At 42.0% G+C, this 23,012-nt stretch overlaps 1 protein-coding gene across 2 annotated transcripts in view; it reads left to right on the top strand.

Moving 5' to 3' along the window:
• Nucleotides 1-23,012, top strand: part of BRWD3 (bromodomain and WD repeat domain containing 3) — a 195,306-nt gene that overhangs the window by 154,534 nt on the left and 17,760 nt on the right. For both annotated transcript variants that reach the window (XM_030209053.1, XM_030209052.1), the window contains exons 34-37: nt 4,563-4,616; nt 11,697-11,834; nt 16,157-16,309; nt 21,845-22,008. In XM_030209053.1, the coding sequence (XP_030064913.1) occupies nt 4,563-4,616; nt 11,697-11,834; nt 16,157-16,309; nt 21,845-22,008 (509 nt within the window). The remainder of the gene's footprint in view (nt 1-4,562; nt 4,617-11,696; nt 11,835-16,156; nt 16,310-21,844; nt 22,009-23,012) is intronic.

The following is a 23,012-nucleotide window of genomic DNA, read 5'->3' as shown; positions in this document are numbered from 1 at the left end:
TCAGGCATGCCAATCTTCCTTTCGTGTGGATAGGAAGTCCTCTTCTCGGTCATCTAGAGTACACAGTGCCTCCCAAGCTTCTCAATGATGCAAAGGCCGGTCCATTCTTCTCTTCCTCAGGAGTTCAGGGAGAAGTGTGCCAAAATCACGTTAGACCAGTGGGTTCTGGGTATTCTTCAGAACGTTAGATTCCTTACTGGCGCACTAGGCCATTGTTCCAGTTCCCCAGGCTGAACAGGGATAAAGTAGATACTCCGTCTACTTTATTTATTTGTTGCATTTGTACCCCACATTTTCCCACCTATTTGCAGGCTCAATGTGGCTTACAATATTCCATCATGGCGTTCGCCATTCAAGAGTAAAGAAACAATTGGTATTACATAAAGAACAAGTATAACATAATAGAGTTAAGCAATCCATTATAAAAAGAAAACAGTCAGAATAGTAGGTAAGTGGTGATGCGATACAATTCCTGTTATTGATCATTGTGGTATGCTTTGTTGAAAAGATAAGTCTTTAGTGATTTTCGAAAGTTGATTAGGTCGTAAATAGATTTCAGGTCAAGTGGCAGTGCATTCTACAGCTGCGTGCTCATGTAGGAAAAGCTTTTCCAAGGAAGAAAGATGCCATTTGTCCAGTCTTAGATCTCAAAGTTCTAAACCACTGCCTCCTGAGTTTCCCGCCTTCACCTTGGTTCAAGCAGGAGACTTTCTCGCCGCCTTCTATCTCAAGAAGGCATACTTGCATATACCCATACGGATGCTGCATCATAGGTTTCTACGTTTTGCAGTTCAGGCCTTTTCCCTTCAGTCTCACCATATCACCAAGAACGTTTACCAATGTTATGGTGGTGGCCTTCCTTCAGTGCCAAGGAATCAGAGTTCACCCGTATCTTGACTGACTCATTCGTGCATCATCCTACTCTTCTGCAGTTGTTGGTTTGGGTGATAAATTTCAAGAAGAGCAGATTAGCTCCATCAAAGACACTTGACACAGCAATGGAGAGGATCTTTCTCACAGAATGCAGGAGGTTGAAGCTGGTTCAGCAGATTCATCTTAGTCTCAGTCATGGCATGCCTAAGGTCTGGGACTATGACTGCGGCGATGGAAGTGGTGCCATGTGCAAGGGCTTATATGTGGCCTTTACAGGAGTCTTTTCGCAGCCGCCAGTCTCCGGTGTCACAGAAGTATGACCTTGGATGGTGGTTGTCACCCAGGAATTTGACCATTGGAGCTCCCTTTCCAATAACACAACGGGAAGTAGTGACAATGGACACTAACAAGTTGGGTTGGGGAGCTTATTACAATTTCATTTGGTACAGGGCACATGGATGGAACAGGAGTCTCAGTGGTCGATAAATCACTTGGAGATCAGGGCAGTGTGGAATGCCTGGCACAACTTTGCTCCCTTTCTAGTGGGTGCCCCCAGCCAGAGTTTGCTCTGACAATGCAATGGCGGTGGCTTATATCAACAAACAAGTGTGGGACCTGCAGCCGTCCAGTGTTGGTGGAGGTGGCCTCCTTCATGAGTTGGGTGGAGAAAAATTTTCTCAGCTTGTCGGCAGCTCACATCACTAGGTCCTTGAATGTGGAGGTGGACTTTCTCAGCAGGCACTCCTTGGACCCAGCAGAATGGGATCTATCCAGCCAAGGTTTTCAGCTGATAGTGGACCAATGGGGATCTCCACGTCAGGACTTGATAGTGATAAAATGGAATGCTATAGTGCCCAAATTCTTCAGTCATTGGAAAGAACTGGGCTCGATGGGATCGATGCCGTACTGCAGCCCTGGCTGAAGATGCATCTCCTGTATGTCTTCCCTCCTTGGCCAATGGTAAGCCATGTGTAGAAAAGGATCATATTGCACCGGGGTTGAATAATTCTCGCAGCCCCAGATTGTTCGTGGAGGCCAAGGTATGTGGACCGGATTTGACTTCTGGATGGGGATCCTCTCCGTCTTCCGCAGACCCGGTGCTCATGGGAGATCTGTGCCCTTTTGGTCTCATGGCTTAGCCATTGAAAGGGCGTAGTTGAGACAGGATATTTTTTCTGTCATTGCTATCTTGTTTCAGGCAGAAATGCTCTATATCCATGGCGTACGCGAAGATATGAGAACATTCAAGGGCTGGTGTTCTAAATGTGGACTTTTTCCTTTTCTGCTCATATCGCTCACATCCTAGCATTTATTCTGGCAGGCCTTCAGAAAGGCGTTGGATTTTCTAAAAGTTCAGGTTGCAGCTTTGGCCTGTTTCAGGGGCCAACTACAGAAGACATCTGTTGTGACTTACCTGGATATAATTCAATGCTGGTGGGGAGCAGGCTGCTTCTGGCATCACTTTCCAGAGTGGAACCTTAATTTAGTCCTGCAGGCTCTGCAGAAGACTCCTTTTGAGCCACTCTTAAGGGTCTCCTTGAAAGATGTTAAGCTAAAAACAGCTTTCCTGGTGGCTGTTGCATCAGCACATAGTGTTTTAGAGCTTCAGGCTCTCTTGTCGGGATCCCTTTCTCCACTTTTTGGAGGCAGGGGTCTTCCTGTGCACTGTTCCTTCCTTCTGAAAATGGTATCAGCATTTCATCTCAACCAATCTGTGGAGCTTCCGTCCTTTGCAGAGAGGATGAAGAGGCTCAGTATTCTTTCTTGAAGCTTCTTGATATGTATAGAGTCCTCATTAGATATCCAGAAGTCACAAATGAGTTTCGCAAATTGGACAGACTGTTTGTGCTTTTTTGTAAACAGATACTTGGCCTCATGGCTTCCTAGCCCACAATTGCTTGATGGCTGAAAGAGACTATCAAGTTAGCTTATTTGCTTGTGAGGAAGCAGGCTCCTTAGGCCTTGTGGGATTGTTCTACGAGGCATACAGTGACATCCTGGGCGGAGATTAGCTTACTGTCTGCGACTAATATTTTCAAGGCGGTGACATAGTCAGCACTGCCAAGCATTACCAGGTGGACTTTACAGCATGCTCAGAAACCAGTTTTGGGACTTCAGTCCTCAGGGCAGCAGCGCCAAGATACACCCACTCTAGGGATTGCTTTTATACATCCCATAAGTTCTGGAATAGTGGGAAGCTACATAATGGAAGGGGAAATTAATTCTTCCCTGGTATTAGTCCTTCCCCTGATAGATTTCTTTCCATTAGTCCTTCCCACTATTCCAGAGGCCTGCCCAATGTATCTGAGATGTCTAGTTGGTGTGAATTAATGGGCCAAATAATGTCACCTTGTACGGTTGTTTCCTGCATATCTCTTGTTCTCTACAAGTTGTCCAGAGATGAGAGCGATCTACACGTTTGCCCGTCTGGTTAGTGTTAAGTTAGTGAGTTTTTTTAGGTTGCTGTGTTTATTCTGAGTATTATCCTTATTGCTTGTCTATGTAAATACTGAGGAGCTGGACTGGATACCAAGAGAGATATGTCTCATCTCAGTTTTCAGTTCTCTATTTCCACCTGCTGGTCGATGGACACAACTATCCTAGAGGTTCTGGAATAGTGGGAAGGACTAATGGAAAACAAATTATCTGGTAAGACCTAATTTCTCCTAATCTCAAAGACCTTCTGTACCTGATAACAGATATAATTGAAAGAAAATAAAAAGCTTTCAGAAAAAGATCAAAGCTTATTTTTCAATTTCAGGATGTATTCTGCCTAATTATGTCCTCATCGGTGTGCATTGTTGTCAGTTTTGAAAGCATTAGACATAAACCCTCTGTAGACACAAGTAATTATCTTTGAATAGTGTTGTTTCTCTGTTGCTTTGCTGCTGTCAGTGTAATATTCATTATATTTTGTGTGTCTTAAGCATGACACACAAGTGGTGGTATTATACCATTGTGTTATCCTAGGAAAAATTGCATACCTAGTATTGAAGGGTATGATGGAGGCCAAAACAGAGAGTAACCAGGGCTGCTGATGTCTGAAAATGATCACAATTTAGAAAATGGCAAAACAAAGAAGTGATGTGTCCTAGTTGGTTACCTTATTGAAGGTGGCACTTAGGGGAAAATATATTAGTGTATTAAGGCTAATTCAGCATTAAAACATAATAAATATATTTTAATGCATGTTAAGGCATTTTTAATATTAATGAAAGATGTTCACATGCAAATATATATCCAGTAGTCACTAGTTTTAAACTAAGTTCTGTTCATTATTTTAAGTGGGATCACACAAATAGCTGTCCTGTTATAAATGGATAACTTTTACATTTATAATCAGTGCTTAAACTTAAATGGATATCATGGCTGGAAATCTGCATAGATAGAAGCATATAAATCATCAATTTATCTTTATCGTCTCCAGTAATTCTTCTGATTACGCTGACTTTAGGAGTGACAACTGAAAGCTTTGGTTCATCATCTTAGTATCTTGAATGGATGTTTGTTTTTTTTTTTTGTTGTTCTCCTATCATGCGCAAGCTTTTCCATGTCTGGGGGTAGTCCCCTGGCTGTCTCGTTTGAGACTTTATTTGGTCACATTGAAATCGTTTCTTCTCTGATTCCTCTTTTTTGTAAAGCTAGTAATGTATTGATGTACTTGAATTTAATTACTAATCCTCTTTTAGGTGGCAGAAGTTGACGTGGAGTCTGATGGTCCAGGAACATCATCGGGGAGAATAGTAAGTAACAGAATGCATCAAGCACTGCTGGTGTGATACCATAGGGGCTCATATTTGGAAACTGTTTAAAAATACACTCCTTGCATTGTAGGTGGTTATATAGATTTTGTAAGAGGCCAATTCCTACATACGTACTCGCTTATGTCTAGGGGGTGTGGCCTCCGCCCGACATTCGCTACATGGAAAATAACTGACAGACCAATGGAATATATTAGTTTATTTATACAGGGTTATATACAAAAATATAGAAAAATCCTTATCAGCTTATAGCATCAGCAATTCCTGATTGCATGCACAATGATACCAAAAATATAGAGAATAACTATGATTATCCTATTGGCTAATCTGTAATGACAGATAAACACAATACCGAGATCCTAATGATTACCACACAAATCTTATACTAGGCTAACAGCGAGTAGAGATCATAAATCCTGACGTCACGCATCTGAGGGGTCCGAGCACAGACCAATTATCTAACCCAGCCTGAAAGAAGTAAGCTATGATCTCACCGTTCCGGTCACCAGATCAGGTTCCTTCCGATACCTCAGCTGAATGTCTCAGCAAGGTCCCACGAGCTTAGGTGATGCACTTGTCTTGCTCAGCAACAGATGATACAGACTCAGTATAGATCCTGTAGACAGCTGTAACCTGGGGAAAAGCTTTGCCAGGTATTATCAGTAAGTCTCTCAGGTAAATCAGGTGCTTGCAGAAATGCAAGTCCTCTCCTCTTCTTTTCTTCTGTTCTTTCCGTTCTTCCCGCCAACTAACTTTCTTCCCCTTCTGTTCCCGCTTCTCCGACCCATCCGTTTTCTGGGAGCCAATCAGAAATAATCCCACCATGTACTCCCAGCATCTGTATGAAGCTTCCATTGTCCGTCTTATCTCGTAAGCTCTCTCTCTCTCAGGGACATGCATTCTCCCCCGATACAGAGTGACCTTGGAGGTGGTGCAGGCTTCAGTAAATCTATTACAAGCTGAAATGCTGACTTCTGCACAGTTGGTAGTCAGACATATAGGTGAAAGGTTGCAGCGTCCATGTTGGCTGTAAAGGTGCTCTCATGTGCACACCGGGTGGGTGAGATCACAGCAAATACTCCTACAGCATTTCCTAAGCTAAGTAATCATTTGCCAGGCATCTTCAATTTTCTTGGGTTTTGATTGATTGCTGTAAACTTAGTGTACCTTTTTCCTTGCAGAGTTTTAACTTGTGCACCAATTTATAGTTTTTCTCTTACAGCAGCATCAGAAAGGCAAACTCTTATCTTTCATATCAAAATGTACCCTGTATTTTATTTTATATTTTTACACTTATTTTACATGTTACTCACGTGCATATTACATATTACATATTTTAATCCAAGTAGAATATGTGCTGCACTATTCTGGTTTAGTTGGAAACTGTGCATTTGCTATTTAACATGGCACTAACAATTAAGTTTTCCTTCAGCATACATTAGTGCAAAAAAATGGTCCTGTACAGATGATGCAAGTAGACAGAGAGCTCATACTGCATTCAGCGTAGTGTCTCTGGGAGAACCCACCACGTTCTGTATACATGCATCTATACAGGACCATTTTTTGCGCTACTATATGTGGAAAGTTTTTTTTACCTCAGAGGCAGGCATATAAGCCAAAACACAGCCGTGTCGGGCACTTTACATATTACTGCTGATCATATTAAAGGGCCTATATTCTGAGAGTTTTGACTCCTTGTTTTTCCCCCTCACTCCTTTGGTATTACTGTTTTGACCGTTAGGTTTGTACTCTCTCTTTCTTACCAGCAATTAAGTGCCATACTTGTATTGGCAGTGAACCTGTTATACGTGCATAAGTGTTCTATAGAATACTAGCATAAACCAGCATTGGTGTGCCTAACTGTAGGCACATATACTTATTTCAGGTCTATGGCTGATGTGAATATGTGCCTCTGGGAGGCCAAACGTAGCTACGTCAGGCAATTTTAATAAAGAGTGTATTTCTACTTTCATTCTGGTCTGTATTCTCCTGTGGATTATCTGCATGTAGTTCATAGCCTGTATTGTTTCATATGTGTTCCTAAATATAGCATTCTGTAAGTAGCTCATGTAAATGTTGGCCCGTTCTTTGATACTCCCATGCCTCTCCTCTATGATTGTCCTCCTAATAATTGTAGACTAAGCCATTTTAGCATGTAATTATAGATTACTGGTTAGGCATGCTACTGCTATTTATGGCATTAGTGTAGAATTACCCACATAAATGTCAGTACTCTTTTAAATTTAAATGTGCAAGTGGTGCTTACGTTTAGGTGACCTGCTTTTGAGGGGGAATAGATACCTCTCTCTATACAGCCTAGCAACCTTCTAGCCACCGCCTTGTCACACTGTTTCGTCGCTTTCAGATCCTCAGATACTATAACCCTAGATCCCTCTCCCCGTCTGTACATACCAGACTCTCACCGCCTAACACATACGTCTCCCGTGGATTTCTACTCCCTAAGTGCATCACTTTGCATTTCTTCACATTGAATTTTAATTGCCAAACGTTAGACAATCTTCTAGCTTCTGCAGATCCTTTTTCATGTTTTCCACTCCCGGGTGTCCACTCTGTTACAAATCTTAGTATCATCCGCAAAAAGGCAAACTTTACCTTCTAACCCTTCGGCAATGTCACTCACAAATATATTGAACAGAATCGGCCCCAGCACCGATCCCTGAGGCACTCCACTACTCACCTTTCTCTCATCCGAGCGAATTCCATTAACCACCACCCTCTGGCGTCTGTCTGTCAACCAGTTCCTAATCCAGTTCACCACGTCGGGTCCTATTTTCAACCTGTCAAGTTTATTCAAGAGCCTCTTGTGGGGAACCGTGTCAAAAGCTTTGCTGAAATCTAAGTAGATTACATCTATAGCACGTCCATGATTCAATTCTCTGGCCACCCAGTCAAAGAATTCAATGAGATTCGTTTCGCACGATTTCCCTTTGGTAAAATCATGTTGTCTCTGATCTTGCAACTTGTTGGCTTCCAGGAAATTCACTATCCTTTCCTTCAGCATCGCTTCCATTACTTTTCCAATAACCGAAGTGAGGCTTACCGGCCTGTAGTTTCCAGCTTCTTCCCTATCACCACTTTTGTGAAGAGGGACCACATCTGCCATTCTCCAGTCCCACGGAACCTCTCCTGTCTCCAAGGATTTATTAAACAAATCTTTAAGAGGACCCACCAGAACCTCTCTGAGCTCCCTCAATATCCTGGGGTGGATCCCGTCCTGTCCCACGGCTTTGTCCACCTTTAGATTTTCAAGTTGTTCATACACAATCTCTTCAGTGAACGGTGCTCTGTCCACTCCATTCTCATTAGTGCTTTTGCCAGTCAGTCGCAGTCCTTCTCCAGGATTTTCTTCTGCCTACCAACAACTTCCTCATTATATTGCATCCTTAGATTCATCACACCTTTGTAGAGATCTTGCTACTATATTAAAGGACTTTTCTGAGGTACCGTCAGGTGATCCTCTTTCAATTTCTTTGTTACACTGACGTTTGCTCCCTGCTTGTCCTCCCCACGATCTTGGGGTCTTAGCCAATCGTTGGTCGGCTGACTTGCGCTATCAGCCTTGCTTTCGGAACCTATTGAGATGCATTCGCCATGTCCAACTGTGGGTAGTTGATGCGGAACTTCGGGAATGTCAATATTGGGTACTCTTTTAGGACTATGTTTCACAATCTAGGCTTCATGCCATGGGGTAAGGCGCAACTTCTCTTTGTCTTAAATGTGAGGAATTTTCTAATACTCTTTATCATGCTTTTTGGGAGTGCAGGTTGGTGAAGTCCTCTTGGAGGGCTTTGATTCGTTACATCACAGTCTTTCTCCTGAGTGGTATTTTGTTGGGTCAATTCAGTTCTTGTATACCGCTAATATCCTCTTTCCAGGGTTCAGTGCGGTTTACATTCTAGGTAAGACAAAAGCAAGGTAGTGTTAGTGTGAGGTATGAAAAACATTAGAAACCACCGGTATAATGAACAGATCCTTGTAGCACTTCACATTTGAGCTGGAACCTGTGCTGTAAGAATGAAATAACCTAGTTCAAGATCATACTGTCACCACTAAGAACCATTGGACAATTGGGTAAAATATTGTGGTCCGTAGTGTCAAAGGCTATTGACAAATCAAGGAGCACTACTGATGAATCCATGCCCCTCTCTAGGTTGCTGAAGACATCATCTGTTAAGTGCTAAGCATGGAGATCTTGCTGACAGCCTCAGAACCAAGCACAAAAAAATCTAGACTCACATCAGTGTGTAGTTGCAAAGGACAGCAGAACTATGTTTGCTTTCCATTATTTCCATACTGCAGTTAGAGTTCCTTTATTCAACCAAAATCTCAGGATGTTGCATCCACAGCTCTCATACTTCTGATCTAAAAAGCTATCTTTGCTCAATTCCATCCATTTGTCGTCTTTATGAACTTTCAGACTGTGCATTTCTTGTTACCAACAGTCTCAATCCCAAGATAGCTTGAAACCCTCTGTAGGTTTTATCCCCTTGCCCCCTCACATTTAACCATGTTTTCTCTGCCCCCTCTCTCCAGGGTGAAAGCCCTCCAGTTTTCTATTTCCCCTTACCTGTTCCTCAGCAACACCCTCTCCAGTTTTCTCTCCATCCCTCTCTTTCTCAGATATGCACTTTGCACACACATCCCCCACAGCTCTCTCTCTTTCTCTCCTGTATCCTGCTGTGGCATTCCTCCAGCTGTTTCTTCATTCCCTGATTCTTCGCCCCACCTCCTGCTCCCTACACACACCTTTCCTCCCCCCAAAGTACAGCCCTTCCAGGGCATACTCCTCCAGCTCTTTCCCTACCCCTGCACATCCCACAAACAGCCCCTCTTACCCTGCTTTCATCTCTGTGGCACAGACTGTTTCAAACATTTTGCCTTACCCACAGAGTTTGAGTCTAAGCTGAAGCCAGTGAGGAGGAAAGTGGCTGTTTTTCAGACCACATCCTACTCCACTACCCTGGATTAACTGTAGTATTTAAACCATAGGGGACACCATATAGCCCCACAGTTTAAATACTAACGTCAGCCCGAGTGATTGAGAAGAAGGACACGGTGTGACATGCTGCTGCTTTCCTCCTCACTGGCTTCAGATTAGGATGGTTGGGGGAGATGTAACACAAAATATTGACAGCAATTTGTGTTGAGGTTGGGTTCCCATGGGAAATGGGATAGGATAGGGAAAGAGGAATTTAAATTCAGGATGTGTGCCACAGGGAGGGAGAAAACCATGTGAATTACTAGCTGCCTTCTAATCTCTGTGCAGAATTTTGTCTAGAAGGGGAATTCCTTGAGTCCTGCTAGACCAGTCCAAACTAGTGGAACCAAGTTGGGATGAGCAATAGGTAAGTTAGGCCTATTTCCCAGTGCACACTTCATGGTCTGCATCCGTAACAGTTGAGTCCTTGGGTCTTAAGCTCCTGGGGGACTGGGCTGTGGTTCTCTACCCCAGTTAAGAAAGGAGGTTTCTATTTTTTTTTAACCTCCTAGCTCCAGGCACTAGCTTATGGATTCTTGCTTGCTGTTCTTAGCTGGCACAGGTCCTTGAGGGGCCCTTGCAAGCAGAAGGAGAGAGGGTTGTAGGTTGCCTCCTCCCCACCCCTCTCACAACCCTTGCAGAGTCAGGCATAATCTACCCTCCTACTGCACTAGCCAAACTTGCTTCCACTGGTTTGGACTAGTCTCTGTTCTGTCGTTAAAGATTGCCTGGTTGGCGAGAAACTACACAACTACTTTTTTACTGCAGGACCTCTCTTTAGGAACTTAGCTGATGTCTGGAGAAATGAGTGCATATCTAGCTTTTAGGAAGAACTATAAAGCATTTTATTTTGTTCAGATTTTTAGATCAGTTGTTGAGTCCATTTGGTCTACTTGCTGTAGATTTGGCATGCGCTCAGTTTATGTGTGAAATTTAATTGAGTAACAAGCTAATTAGTGCCAATAATTGGGCACTAAATATTGGCATTGAATTCACACACACATCTTACTAGGTGGTATTCTATAAAGATACATGTGTACATTTTTTTAGCATGCAGCTAAAAAGGGGGTATGGCCATAGGAGGAGAATGGGTGAGTCAGGGTGGTTCATTGAAGATGCACATACAATTATAGAATTCTGTGGGGTCCATGCCTAAGTTAGGTGTGAGGATTTTACACAGGTTTCAATTAATGTAAATCTTTTTGGGCGTGGATACCGATGCCAAGTGCTATTCTATAAATGGCACCCAACATGGAATTCTGTTTATAGAATAGTGCTCAGCGCTTGTTTTTTTTTTTAACGCCGTTTTCTAAATCTAGCCCTATATGTTGTGAACTATGTGGTCCATATTTAAATACCACAATAATCTTTTTTTTTTTTTTTTTTAATGCCAGCCACGGCATCTAAATATAGCACTGCTATCCAGATGTGTGGTGCCAAATATTGATGGGCCCTGGTGACCATCACTGTCTCTACGGGTAGTGGCAATATTCAGCTGCTGTCCACGTAGCTGTGCATTTTAAGTTAAGACAGCCTTTGTGCCGAATATCACCAACTATCCACCCCTTTGGTAAAGCACTTAGACTGCTGTACAAATAAGTGCTTTTTATTATCGGGCCAAGCATGTTTTGTCCTGTTTTTATATAATCTGTTTAGGGTGATCTCGTTGATTAAGCAGGATATAAATTATTGGAAAGAAATAAAAAAATAAAAATTGCCTTTTATAAAATTACTTGGAGTATAGATACCTAAAGTTATGCATGCACATGCTGTTTTGCACATAAGTTTCTTTGACCCAGTCACAACCATTCCTGGGAGTGTGATATGGGCATGGCTTGCACTTTTGCAAGTATTTTATAAAATTTGTAGGTAAAAATTCTAAAGAAACCAGCAAATCTGTGCATGCCTTAAAGCAGGTACTTTCTGAAAGCTAACATTTAAAAAGGGAATTTTGATGCAACTTATACATGTTTTATGATGCACAAGATAGGCAGCCTGCTATAAAATTACCCTTCAGAACCTGAAATTATAAACTTCATTTCATTCTCTTATTTCCTTTCAAGGTAAGGCAACAAAGGAAAAAGCCCTTCCGAGGGAACCCTGATGCTTGGAAAGAACAATGCAAGGAGTTGTTAAATCTGATCTATGAACGGGAGGACTCAGAACCCTTTAGACAACCTGTGAATCCTTTTTCATATCCTGTATGTTGAATATAGATTGTGATTATCATTTATAGTTGCATGGTATAGACACAAAGAGACCTTAACAGCAGGCGCACAGAGAGGAAGAGAAGACCATAGGTAGAACAAGATTTGTGATAGCATCGTTAGGCAGGCATAAAAGGACAGGCAAGGTAAACTAAATGGTCTTTATCTGCTGACAAGTGATGTGTGAAAGTTTTTCCCTCCCTCCTCGTTTCCCCTGTTATTGCATATATATCACAGAATATACAAAATGTAATATTAGACAGACTGAATGTGAGTAAACATATAGCAATTTTTAAATTATTACTTCATTTATTTAAGGTACAAATTTATCTAACATTCATATTTATTCATTCATTTACTGCCTTTTTGAAGGAATTCACTCGAGGTGGTGTGTAGTAAGAATAAGCAAACATAAACAATAGACAATTACAGCAGGAAAAATATTTAAATAACAATACAAAGTATGGTGTATACTACTTAAATGTCAACACAATACCTACTAAAACATTTTAATAGACAGCGTAGGGTATAAGCGAAGATGGAACATATAGGTAAGAGAGTAAGAGGAGTTTGAAAATAAGGGGACTAGTTTAAAGAAAGTTGCACATAAGAGAGGTGATTAAATATTATCTCAGCTAGGCTAGGTGTGGATAAACATGTCCTGCTGCAGTATGTGCAGCCTGCGTCACTTCTTGTGTGTGTGTGAGAGAATAACAGGTTAGTTATTAAAGGCCTGGTTGAAGAGTCTTGTGTTAAGCGGAATCTTTCAGGAAGTGCATCACCATTGTGAAAAAGTAACTGCCTCCTTAATTAACCAACTGACCAAATTTAATTGATAATGTGATGAGGCCCTGGGACCCCAGTGCTTCAGTGCAGTTTCAGATCCTGCCTTCCTTGGGGTTTGGGGGGAGTACAGGCTGGTCACTAGCCTTCCATGCAGTGGACAGGGCCTGGCCTCTAATAAAAGGGAATCTGAGACAGACTACACATTCAATTCATCCAACAGCATCAGTAGTCTTTGTTTCTAGCACACCACTCCTTTGGCCTCTCCTACCAACAAATACTGTTCCTGACTAGAGAATAGCCAATACCTTTGTCACTATGATAGGTACTTCCTCTGGCAAAGGTACACAGACAAAAGACAGTGCTTAAGTTCTTGGCTTATGCAAATTAGTTTCTCAAATGCCACCTCTTTGGCAAATTTGGGTTTCAGCTGGAAAGCCTGGCACTTTATCTGACCAGCTTTCCTGAAACTATACTCAAATACTGGACTGACTCCTTATAGGCAAAGTGTTTAGGAGTTTCAGTCCAATAGCAACCTTACCCTGGATATAACAGATCTCAACTTCACCTTACAATCCTGTCCTCCACCCCCAGCTGTTAGTTCCAGTTCAACAGCAGATTTCAAAGCCAGTGACTAAAGTCTTAAAGGTAGGTACTTTTTCCTCTCGTACCTCCTGGTATCTATCTCCGTGCTCTCCAGGTCAGGCTGTGGGTCATTCTTCTCCCCCCCCCCCCCCCCCCCTTTCTCCTTTTGCCTGCTTCCACTCTAGGGAGTTCTTTTGTGGGTGTAAAGGCTTTAAAACCCTTCCTACCTTAAGTGAACCTGCCCAATTAGGATAGGGACCTTACTCCTCCCAGGCTCTCCAAATATGGGCTGTGCTTCCTATGGGCTTATAGGCTTTCCCTGCCCTCCCCCTTCTAAACTACTTCTATATTTCTCCCAGCTAGGCTTTCTCCTCCCCTTTCTTTTCTCAGATGGGCAGTGACCCTCTTACCCTGACAGTTCCTGTGCCTGTCAAACCTTTAAGGAGAAACACTCTTTCCTTTGTCTGTCTTAACTTTAGCAGGGAAACAGGGAGCTAGAGCGCCCCAACTGGTGAAAACTCTGTGATAAGGCGCCACCTGTTCCTGTCACAATAATTAAATTCAGCTGGTTGATTACAGCCAGGTTTGATTGCAGTTGAATCTAAACATCACTACTATATATTGAATCTTACCATGACAATGAAGTGTTTATCACAAAATTTCTACAGGAACGCCATGCCTTGATCAAATGAAATTCTAGAACAGATGAGAAAAAAAGTTGTTGAAATATATCAGTCTGAAAAGGGTAACAAAACTATTTCTATAACTCTTGAACAACACCAAATCACAGGGAGCACCATTATCTCCAAATGGAGAAGCCTTGGAACAGTGGTGAATCTTGCCAGGATTAGCCAGCCTGCCAAATTACTTCAAGGATGCAGTGATCCCAGAAGAACATCTAAAGAACTGCAAGCCTCTATAACCTCATCTAAGATCCGCTGTGTTCATGACTCCACAATAAGAAAGAGACTGGGCAAAAATGAGACACTTGCTACCTTTTGGAAAACGATGTTTTCTGATTCAGGCCCAATTTACTGGAATAATCTCCCATTGGAATTAATGCGTTTAATACGTTCACATCCAGATTTTAAGGCAGCCCTCAAAACCTGTTTGTTTCAACAATTATATGGGCGTACTGCATGACTCTAGCCATCGATTAATAGTCCTTGAATGTGGGATCTGCTGGATGGAGCATTGGGCTATTAGCCACTTATTATGATCTCTTCCTGTATGCCTTCCTTTTCCCTACCCTTTCTTAATTATAATGTATTTTCTTTCTCTCTCTCTCTCTCTATTTCTGTGATAGAAATAAAGAAACTTGAAATTCATGGGAGAGTAGAAAGGTGGAAACTGCTGCTATGTAAGAGTAATAGTGCATGTCTCACATTTACAGAAATACACCTGGATGATCCCCAAGCCTTTTAGGAATGTTCTATTGACAAACGAGTCAATGAACAACATGGATTCTGTTTTTTTTCTGGCATAAAGCAAATATATTATTGCACAGTAAGAATATCAGATCAACAGACAAGTATGATGGTGGTAGTGTGTTGGTGTGGGGATGCTTTGCTGTCTCAGGATTTGGAAAACTTAGTTACTGAAGGGTTATGCAGCAGGGCAATAATCCAAAACACGAAAACATGTCTAAATCTGATTAGCTAGGACAGGGGTAGGCAACTCCGGTCCTCGAGAGCTGCAGGCAGGTCAGGTTTTCAGGATATCCACAATGAATATGCAGGAGATAGATTTGCAAGCACTACCTCCATGGTATGCAAATCTATCTCATGCATATTCATTGTGGCTATCCTGAAAACCTGACCTGCCTGCGGCTCTAGAGGACCGGAGTTGCCTACCCCTGGGCTAGGAGAAACAAAAGGATTGGCCTAGTCAAAATCTTGACTTGAACCCAATAGAGATGCTATGGCAGGTCCTGATGTACAAAAACCTATGAATGTGAATGAATTATAGCAGATCTGCAAAGAAGAGTGGGCTAAGATTCCTCAACAGCGATGTGAATGCCTGATACCAAATTATAGGAAGCATTTGATTGCAGTTATTGCTGCTAAAGGTGATGCGATCAGTTATTAAATTTAGGGGGCAATTACGCATTCACATGGGTGATATAGGTGTTGGATAACTTTATTCCTTAGATAAATGAAATAATTTTAAAACTGTGTTGTTTGTTTATCCAAGTTCCCTGTGTCTATTACATCTGGGATCTTAAGAAATTATTAATTTTCTGCTGGTTTGCCAAAAAAAAAAAAATTACTTAAGATTGTGCCAACCTTTGCAAAATGCAATATCTTGTAACATACTATGATACATACCATAAAAAATCTCTCTCAGTGAAATATTAACTTGTAAAACCCGTCCAGGTTTCATAGTCAGAATTTGTTTTCTTTAATCTTTGACAAAATGAAGTTCCCTAAATTTAAACAGTTGCATGCCTTTACAATGAACAGAATAAATTGCAGGGGCCATGTTCATTGTTTGAGCAAACTAAGTACATGAACACTATATGTTTTTTTTTCTAATAGTTAAAAAAAAAATGAACAGCAGTGTAAATGTAATTTATTACAGATAAGATACACATATAGTGTCCTTTTACTAAGATGCTCTAACAGATTTAGCATGTGCTAACTGATAAGATGCCCATAGGAATATAATAGGCGTCTTATCATTTATCACACACTAACCATGCTAAATCCATTAGCCCACCTTAGTAAAAGGACCCCTTCATTTTTATCCAAAAATAAGCTACACCCTATTTTCAAAATTGAATGTAGCAGGCAAATTTGTTTTCTAGCAAACTGTAGAATAATAGAAGGTTGCAATTTCTTTCTTTTTAATGTAAGAGACTAAAGTATCTGCAGCAAAAGTGAAGAATGTTTTCTATTCTATCAGGAACCAGAAGCCTGGATGGTAATAACTCTAAATTCTTATTTTAGGATTATAGAGACATCATAGAAACACCAATGGACTTCAGCACTGTGAAAGCAAATGTGGAAGCAGGAAATTACACCAACCCTCTGGAGTTTGGCAAAGATGTTAGGTTAATATTCAGCAACTCCAAAGCTTATACACCTAATAAGAAATCAAGGGTATGAATTTTAAGAGCCTGTTCAATTGTTTTTTTTGCCTGATTTCTTTGTGAAAGCTCAAGCAGTGAAATCTGTTTCCCTTTCTCTTCCTGTATTTTCTCATTAATTAAATGCATGGGGCTTACTAAGTACCTGCTTTTTCCCCCCATGATGTTATCCTTCTGCAACAAAATGCAAATGCACCTTCTTATCTAGTGCCTACACAGCATCAGCTCATCAGATAAGTATATGCAGCAAAGCTTCCAAAGCTACAATTAGCCTTACCAAGCATTTGTTTCAGAAAGAACTAATCAGTTCTTTTTAAATAATTATAACCAGACTCTAGTTGTAACTTCTATATGTATCTAGTTGCATTAATATCAATCAAAGCGGTTTACATATTATATACAGGTACTTATTTTGTACCTGAGGCAATGGAGTCACAAAGACCTGCAGTGGGAATCGAACCCACTTCCCCAGGTTCTCGGGCCACTGCACTAACCACTAGGCTAGGGTTTTCATGTAGCGTTAGGTTCAAGGAGGCTTGATGTTATCATTCCAATAAAGTTAGTGGAAGTCAGTGGAGCAGATTTTTTCAGCAGGCACAGTCCTTTGAAAGTGGCTGGTGAAGCAGATTGAATGCTGATTCAGTTGCTTCTGGTCAGGCCCATGGGTCCTATTGAAGATCTTGGAACCCATCCTCTGGTTGCAGACTTTTTATCAGAGATGAACCCAGATCATCAGTGGGTTCTTGAAGTCTTCTGCAAAGGGTATGCTTTTCTGGAGTCTCCTTGCCATTCCAGGTGGAAGGTGAGTTCAACTGCAAGCTGAGATTCTAGTTTTGCAGGAAGAGAGAAGTACTGGGAGATATCCTATTTACTTTGTGATCCCAAAGAAGGGAGGGTACGTTTTGCCCTATTCTGGATCTGAAGAGGATGAATCGGGCTCTTAAGGTTCCCAGTTTTCACATGGAAACTCTTCATTCTGTTATCATGGCAGTGAGGAAAAAAGAATATCTTACCTCCCTGGATCTAACAGAAGCCTTTCTCCATATTACGATTTAGCAGGGGCATCAGATTCATTTAGTTTGCAGTTTTGTGGGCAGCATTATCAATTCTGTGTACTCCCTTTTGGACTATCAACAGCTCCCAGCATGTTCTCCAAGATGTGATGGTCCTTGTAGTGGCTGCTTTCAGAAGAAAAGAAATCCTGGTTCACTTTTGTCTAGGTGATTGACTGATTTGGGTGACGTTCTTTCAGGAGAACGACTGGGTCCACCTGTTGTTTAGTACAGTTTTTGGAGTCAGGGCTGGATGGTAAATCAGGCCAAGAGCATCCTGAGGCCTTGCAGCTGATGGATTATCTGGTAGTCTAGTTTGACACACAGCAGGGACACGTCTTTCTGCTGGCAGCCAGAGAGCAGAAATTTTTGAGTCAGATTCATTGTCTCCTCAACTCAAGGAATCCATAGGCTCGGGATTACCTGTAGGTTTTGGGATACATGGCTATGATGCTGGAAATAGTGCAGTGGGCCAGGGCCCATATGTGTCTCCTCCAGGAGGACTTCTTGTATCCGTGGTCTCCCCAGATGCAGGGCCTAGAGAAGAGGTTTCCATTCTGGGGCAGAGTGTGGAACAGTCTGACGTAGTGGCTTTACACTCCCATCTTGGAGAAAGGAATGTGTTTGGACCCTGCAGAGTTGACAGTTGTGACCATGGTAGTAAGTCTGAAAGGATGAGGTGCCCATTGCCTAGGGCATGTAGTGCAGGGTCTTTGGGTGCCAGAAGAGACTTGTGGATTGATCAGCAGACTGGAGACAGGGTAAGCCGTCTAGCGTTAATCATTTTAAATCCTGTTTGAGGGTAGGGCGGTGCAAGTACTGTCTGACAGTGCAATGGCAGTGGCCTACGTGAATCCCCAGGCAGACACAGAGTTGCCAGGTAGTGTAGGAAGTGGTCTTCCTCATGTCTTGGGTGGAATGTCTCCTTGAGGACCTGTCAGTGGCCCATGTAGGCAGATCTGAGTAGAAATATGTTGGATCCAGGGGAATGGAGTCTGGGACAGTACACCTACAACCTCATAGTACATGCTTGGGTCCAGCCCATGATGAACTTAGTGGTGTCAGTTGAGAATGCGAAGGTGTCCAGATTTGTCAGTTGCTGGAGAGAGTTGAGGTTGGAGGGCATCAATACCCTAGCCCAGCCTCAGCCTTGGCTGACCAATATCCTCCATTATGTGTTTCCTCTGTTGCCATTGCTGGATGAAATCATTCAGATGATTGAGCTCCACAGAGATCCCGTGGTGTTGATAGCCTTGGCTTGGCCAAGGAGACCTTGGTATGGAGACCTGGTTTGGCTAGCAGGAGGAGACCCGTTGAGGTTACCAATGTCAGAAAATCTATCAGTGCAGGGTCTGGTGAGGATGCTGGACTTGTCTTCATTTTGTCTTGCAGCTTTGCTCTTGAGAGGGCATGACTGCAGAAGAGGTTTTTCATGTAGGGTAATTTCTACCATCTTGAGGTCACGGAGAAGATTCACTTTTTTTTTCTTTTTTTTAGAATGTAGCGTGTATTTGAGACATGATGTGAGAATATCCAGGTTATTCCATTGAAGTCTTCTGTAGTGGATGTCTTAAAGAGCTTTGCAGGATGGTTTAGACAGGAGTCTGGCCTTGCTGGTATGCTTCTGGGTGTGGTGTGATGGAAGGTTTTGGCTTCACATCTGGATGTGATCACATTTCTTGAAGGAGTTAAGCTTATTTGGCTGCCTCACCATCCATTGGTTCCATATTGGGATTTAAATCTCATCCTGTCAGCTCTAGTGAGGTCTCTCTTTGAGTCCTTGATGAAGTGCACCTTTAAAGATCTCACCCTGAAGATTCTGTTTCTGGTTGCTATTTTGTCAGTCAGGAGGATTTCAGAGTTACAGGCTTTGTAGTACAGGGAGCAATTTCTGGTATTTTCCAAGAAAAAGACAGTGCTTCAGCCAGTGCCATTCTTCCTCTCTAAGGTAATGTCGGTGTTTCACATTAACCAAGCTGTTGCATTTCTGGTATTGGGGAGGCCAGTTGAGTTGAGAAGCAGCGACAGTTGCATCGACTGGATGTCAGAAGAGCATTAAGTGAGTATGGACATAGTTTTGTTTGGTGGTCGGAAGCAAGGTGAAGCAGCATCCAAAGTGACTATTGCTGGGTGGATAAAGGAAGTGACTGTATCAGCGTATATTCTAAAAGGGTGGTTGCTGCTAGAAGCCCTGAAAGCCCATTTCCTCAGGGGACAGGCAGCCTCGTATGTGGAAAGTTGACTAGTTTCTCCACAGGAGATTTGCAATGCAGCAGTTTGGTCCTTTTTGCATTCCTTTGTGAGACCTTATCGAGTGTATGTTTAGGCTAGGCAGGATGCGGACATAAGTACATAAGTATTTCCATACTGGGAAAGACCAAAGGTCCATCAAGCCCAGCATCCTGTTTCCAACAGTGGCCAATCCAGATCATAAATACCTGGCAAGATCCCAAAAAAGTACAAAACATTTTATACTGCTTATCCCAGAAATAGTGGATTTTCCCCAAGTCCATTTAATAACGGACTTTGGTATGTATGTCTTTACTGTAGGGATTGCAGGGGCTCATTCCTTGATGGTCACTCCTTTAGTACTTCCCATCATTCTGGACCGGTTTGGAGGGACGCAGAGGAAGGAGAAATTAGATCTTACCTGCTAATTTCCTTTAGTCCCTCCAGATCAGACCAGAACCCACCCTGGGTATGTGTATTTAGCAAATATGTTGTGCGTGATCTGGTATATAGGTTGGGTATAGAGAAAAGAAGATGATGTTAGATGTTGACAATGCTGCTAGGTATTTAGTTTGATTTGCATTTCCTGAGGGAAATTAAAAAAAAAAAAAAAGCACACAAAGAAAGAGAGAAGCTAACTCAGCAACAGGAGAAATAATAAGAGAGTGGAGCACTCAGAGGGAGAGGTTGGGACTATCAGGTATATGCTTTGTTATGAAAATACTTTCTCTGAGGAGTGCAGAGGACAGTTATATGCTTACTCAGAAGTCAAGCGTTCTCAGTCTCCATCTGCTGGTAAGAGTGCATAACCCATCATTCTGGACTGGTCTGAGGGACTAAAGGAAAACAAATTAGTAGGTAAAATCTAATTTCTCCATGTATCCCTAAAAAGGCATAGATTCCCTATGTGAAATAGGGAATCCATGTCTGTATTATAGGCTTGTCCAGATCACTCCCTCCACCCTACCCATGCCCCCTTGCCCTCTAGAGGTACTCTGCTTTCCCACATGTAAATGGCCTGTTATGTGAAGTGACATTTAAACATCCAGGTCTCTCAAAATGTTTAAATGCTGTCGTTTACATATGGGGCTGCTTCCAAAATAACCACCTTAATGGGGAAGTTATCAAAATGGGTTACTGTTAAGATGTGTTTTTCTACCACTGACTCATGCTATTTTAGCACCGGTCCCATTTTATGCAGTGAGACCTAGTTACTAATAACTGGGTTAACAGTAAAATAACATGTCATAACAGCAGTGGCGTAGCAGGGGGGGCTGCCACCCGGGGCGGGGCGGTTCGCCGTTGCACCCCCCCCCCCTCGGGTGCAGCACAATGACACCCCCCCGACGACCAGCTCCCGCAACCTACCTTTAAAAAGAATACCGGGAGTCGCGCCTGCCCTGCACGTACAAGAAATGTGGACCGTCGGCTCTTCCCTCGCTCTGTCCCTCCCTCCGCTGACGCAACTTCCTATTTCCGCAAGGGCGGGACAGAGCGAGAGAAGAGCCGACGGTCCACATTTCTTGTACGTGCAGGGCAGGCGCGACTCACGATATTCTTTTTAAAGGTGGGGGGGGGGTCGATTCACCGAGGGGGGGGGAGCTGGCAGAGAGCACCCCCTCCCGAGCTGACACCCGGGGCAGACCGCCCCTCCCGCCCCCCCCCCCCCAACCCCCTTGCTACGCCACTGCATAACAGTAGCCCACTTTGATAACTAGAGAGACAGCTTTGTGAAGACTCTTTATTGGAAAATGTACTTTTACATAATGATTTTGTTAGATATTTCCAATGATATGTGCAAGATTTTGGCAATAATTATAAAATATCTTTAATACATCCAGAAATTACCACTGGTAATTCTGATTAATGTATATTAAATTCTAATTCCATAACATTTGATAGATTATTGCATGGAAATAATGTAAAAGTATAATCTTTATTACAAACAGAAACAGTTCTCTCTTGCTTTTCAAAACAACCCAAATGCTGGAAAAATGGCTCCGCCTGATTTTCTGTAGCATTACCATTATACCAGATAGAAATGTACCAGTCAGACAGTAATTAGCAATGAGATAAAGTGCTTTATTTTTAGGGATCAGACCTTAAGAGAATATTGTACTAGATTCTCTGATCTGTATCCAGCGGATCTCTTGGTTGTGGGACAACACAGAATTCACTACAAGAACATTGATTTTAATGTATACTTCAAACCTTCAAGCAGTCCATTAAAAGCATTCATAACTGGATTTTTATTTTTCCTGTTTTAGATCTACAGCATGACCCTAAGATTGTCTGCCTTATGTGAAACGTATGTTAAAAATATTATCTCTGAGTACAAGGCAGCCATGTTTTGGCAGATGAGGAGAAGGTCAAGATACAGAAAACGGCTTCGAAGCAGCAGCAGTTCACAGTTGAGCAGCAGAGCTTCCAGGTAGGGTGCTTTCTGCAACTGTCCCCTACAGGAACAGGTGCAGCTCAGGGCTTGTTTGTTTGTTTGTTTTATTTATTTTTAACATTTTTTAAACAAATACAGAAAAGGAAACAAACAATTCAAATCACGTCCTTCCAGCAATGGTCATATAGCTCATAATCTGATCCTGGAACAATCTATAGCAAGTATGTATCATAAACAACCCAAGCTATGTATTATATAAAAAAGAGAGCGAGCTACATTTCTATACCGTAAACATGAAGACAGTAATCTGATTGGACCTTAACAAGGCCTATTTAACAATTATCTTCATTCATTGTTTTGTGAATGTCTAGATCTGAGAAAACATAATCCTACACCTTGCAAAACACTTCCTGGGAAATTTTAAGGAGAACTAATGCCCTGGGATGGAGCTGAAGAAACCTTCCTGATCTTCTGTGTTTTGACAGACTCATCACTAAAGATACATGTTTCATATCCATGAAAAACTTGTGGTGACATAACAGGGAAAAAAATGAAATACACTGTCCCTATCAGAAGCTGTCACAAAAGAGACCACCAGAGTGGCCCTATTGTTAGTTTCCTCTAGGGAGGTCTCCAACTGTAAAGTTAAATTCAGAGTTGCATAGTACAAACCTTCCTCTCTTCTCCTCATTTCCTCATTGAGCCCTAAACATAAAAGGCTCTAGAGATGACCAGAAGTGATAGTAACAAACTGTAAAACATCTCTGAAATATTGCTTTAACATATCAACAGGAATATGGAAGTTAAGGAAATGCAAAGTTGTAAATTGGATCAAATTTTCCAAGCTTTCAAGCCTGTTTTGCAAAGAAATATTCCTTTTTGCAAGAGTATGTTTATGGACTGAACTGAATCCAAGCATCATTAAATGATTGTGGTTCATTCTTAATCTTGTCCCATTCCATATCTACATTCTTCAGTCTAGCCACAGTCTCCCAGGAAAGGAACAAAGCTGAGTAAAACAAGATGTTAAAGTTGCCTCT

Source organism: Microcaecilia unicolor, chromosome 7, assembly GCF_901765095.1.
Source record: "Microcaecilia unicolor chromosome 7, aMicUni1.1, whole genome shotgun sequence".
Classification (NCBI taxonomy): Eukaryota; Metazoa; Chordata; class Amphibia; order Gymnophiona; family Siphonopidae; genus Microcaecilia; species Microcaecilia unicolor.
Note: the sequence above shows the minus strand (reverse complement) of the source record. Positions and strands in the feature narration are given on the sequence as shown.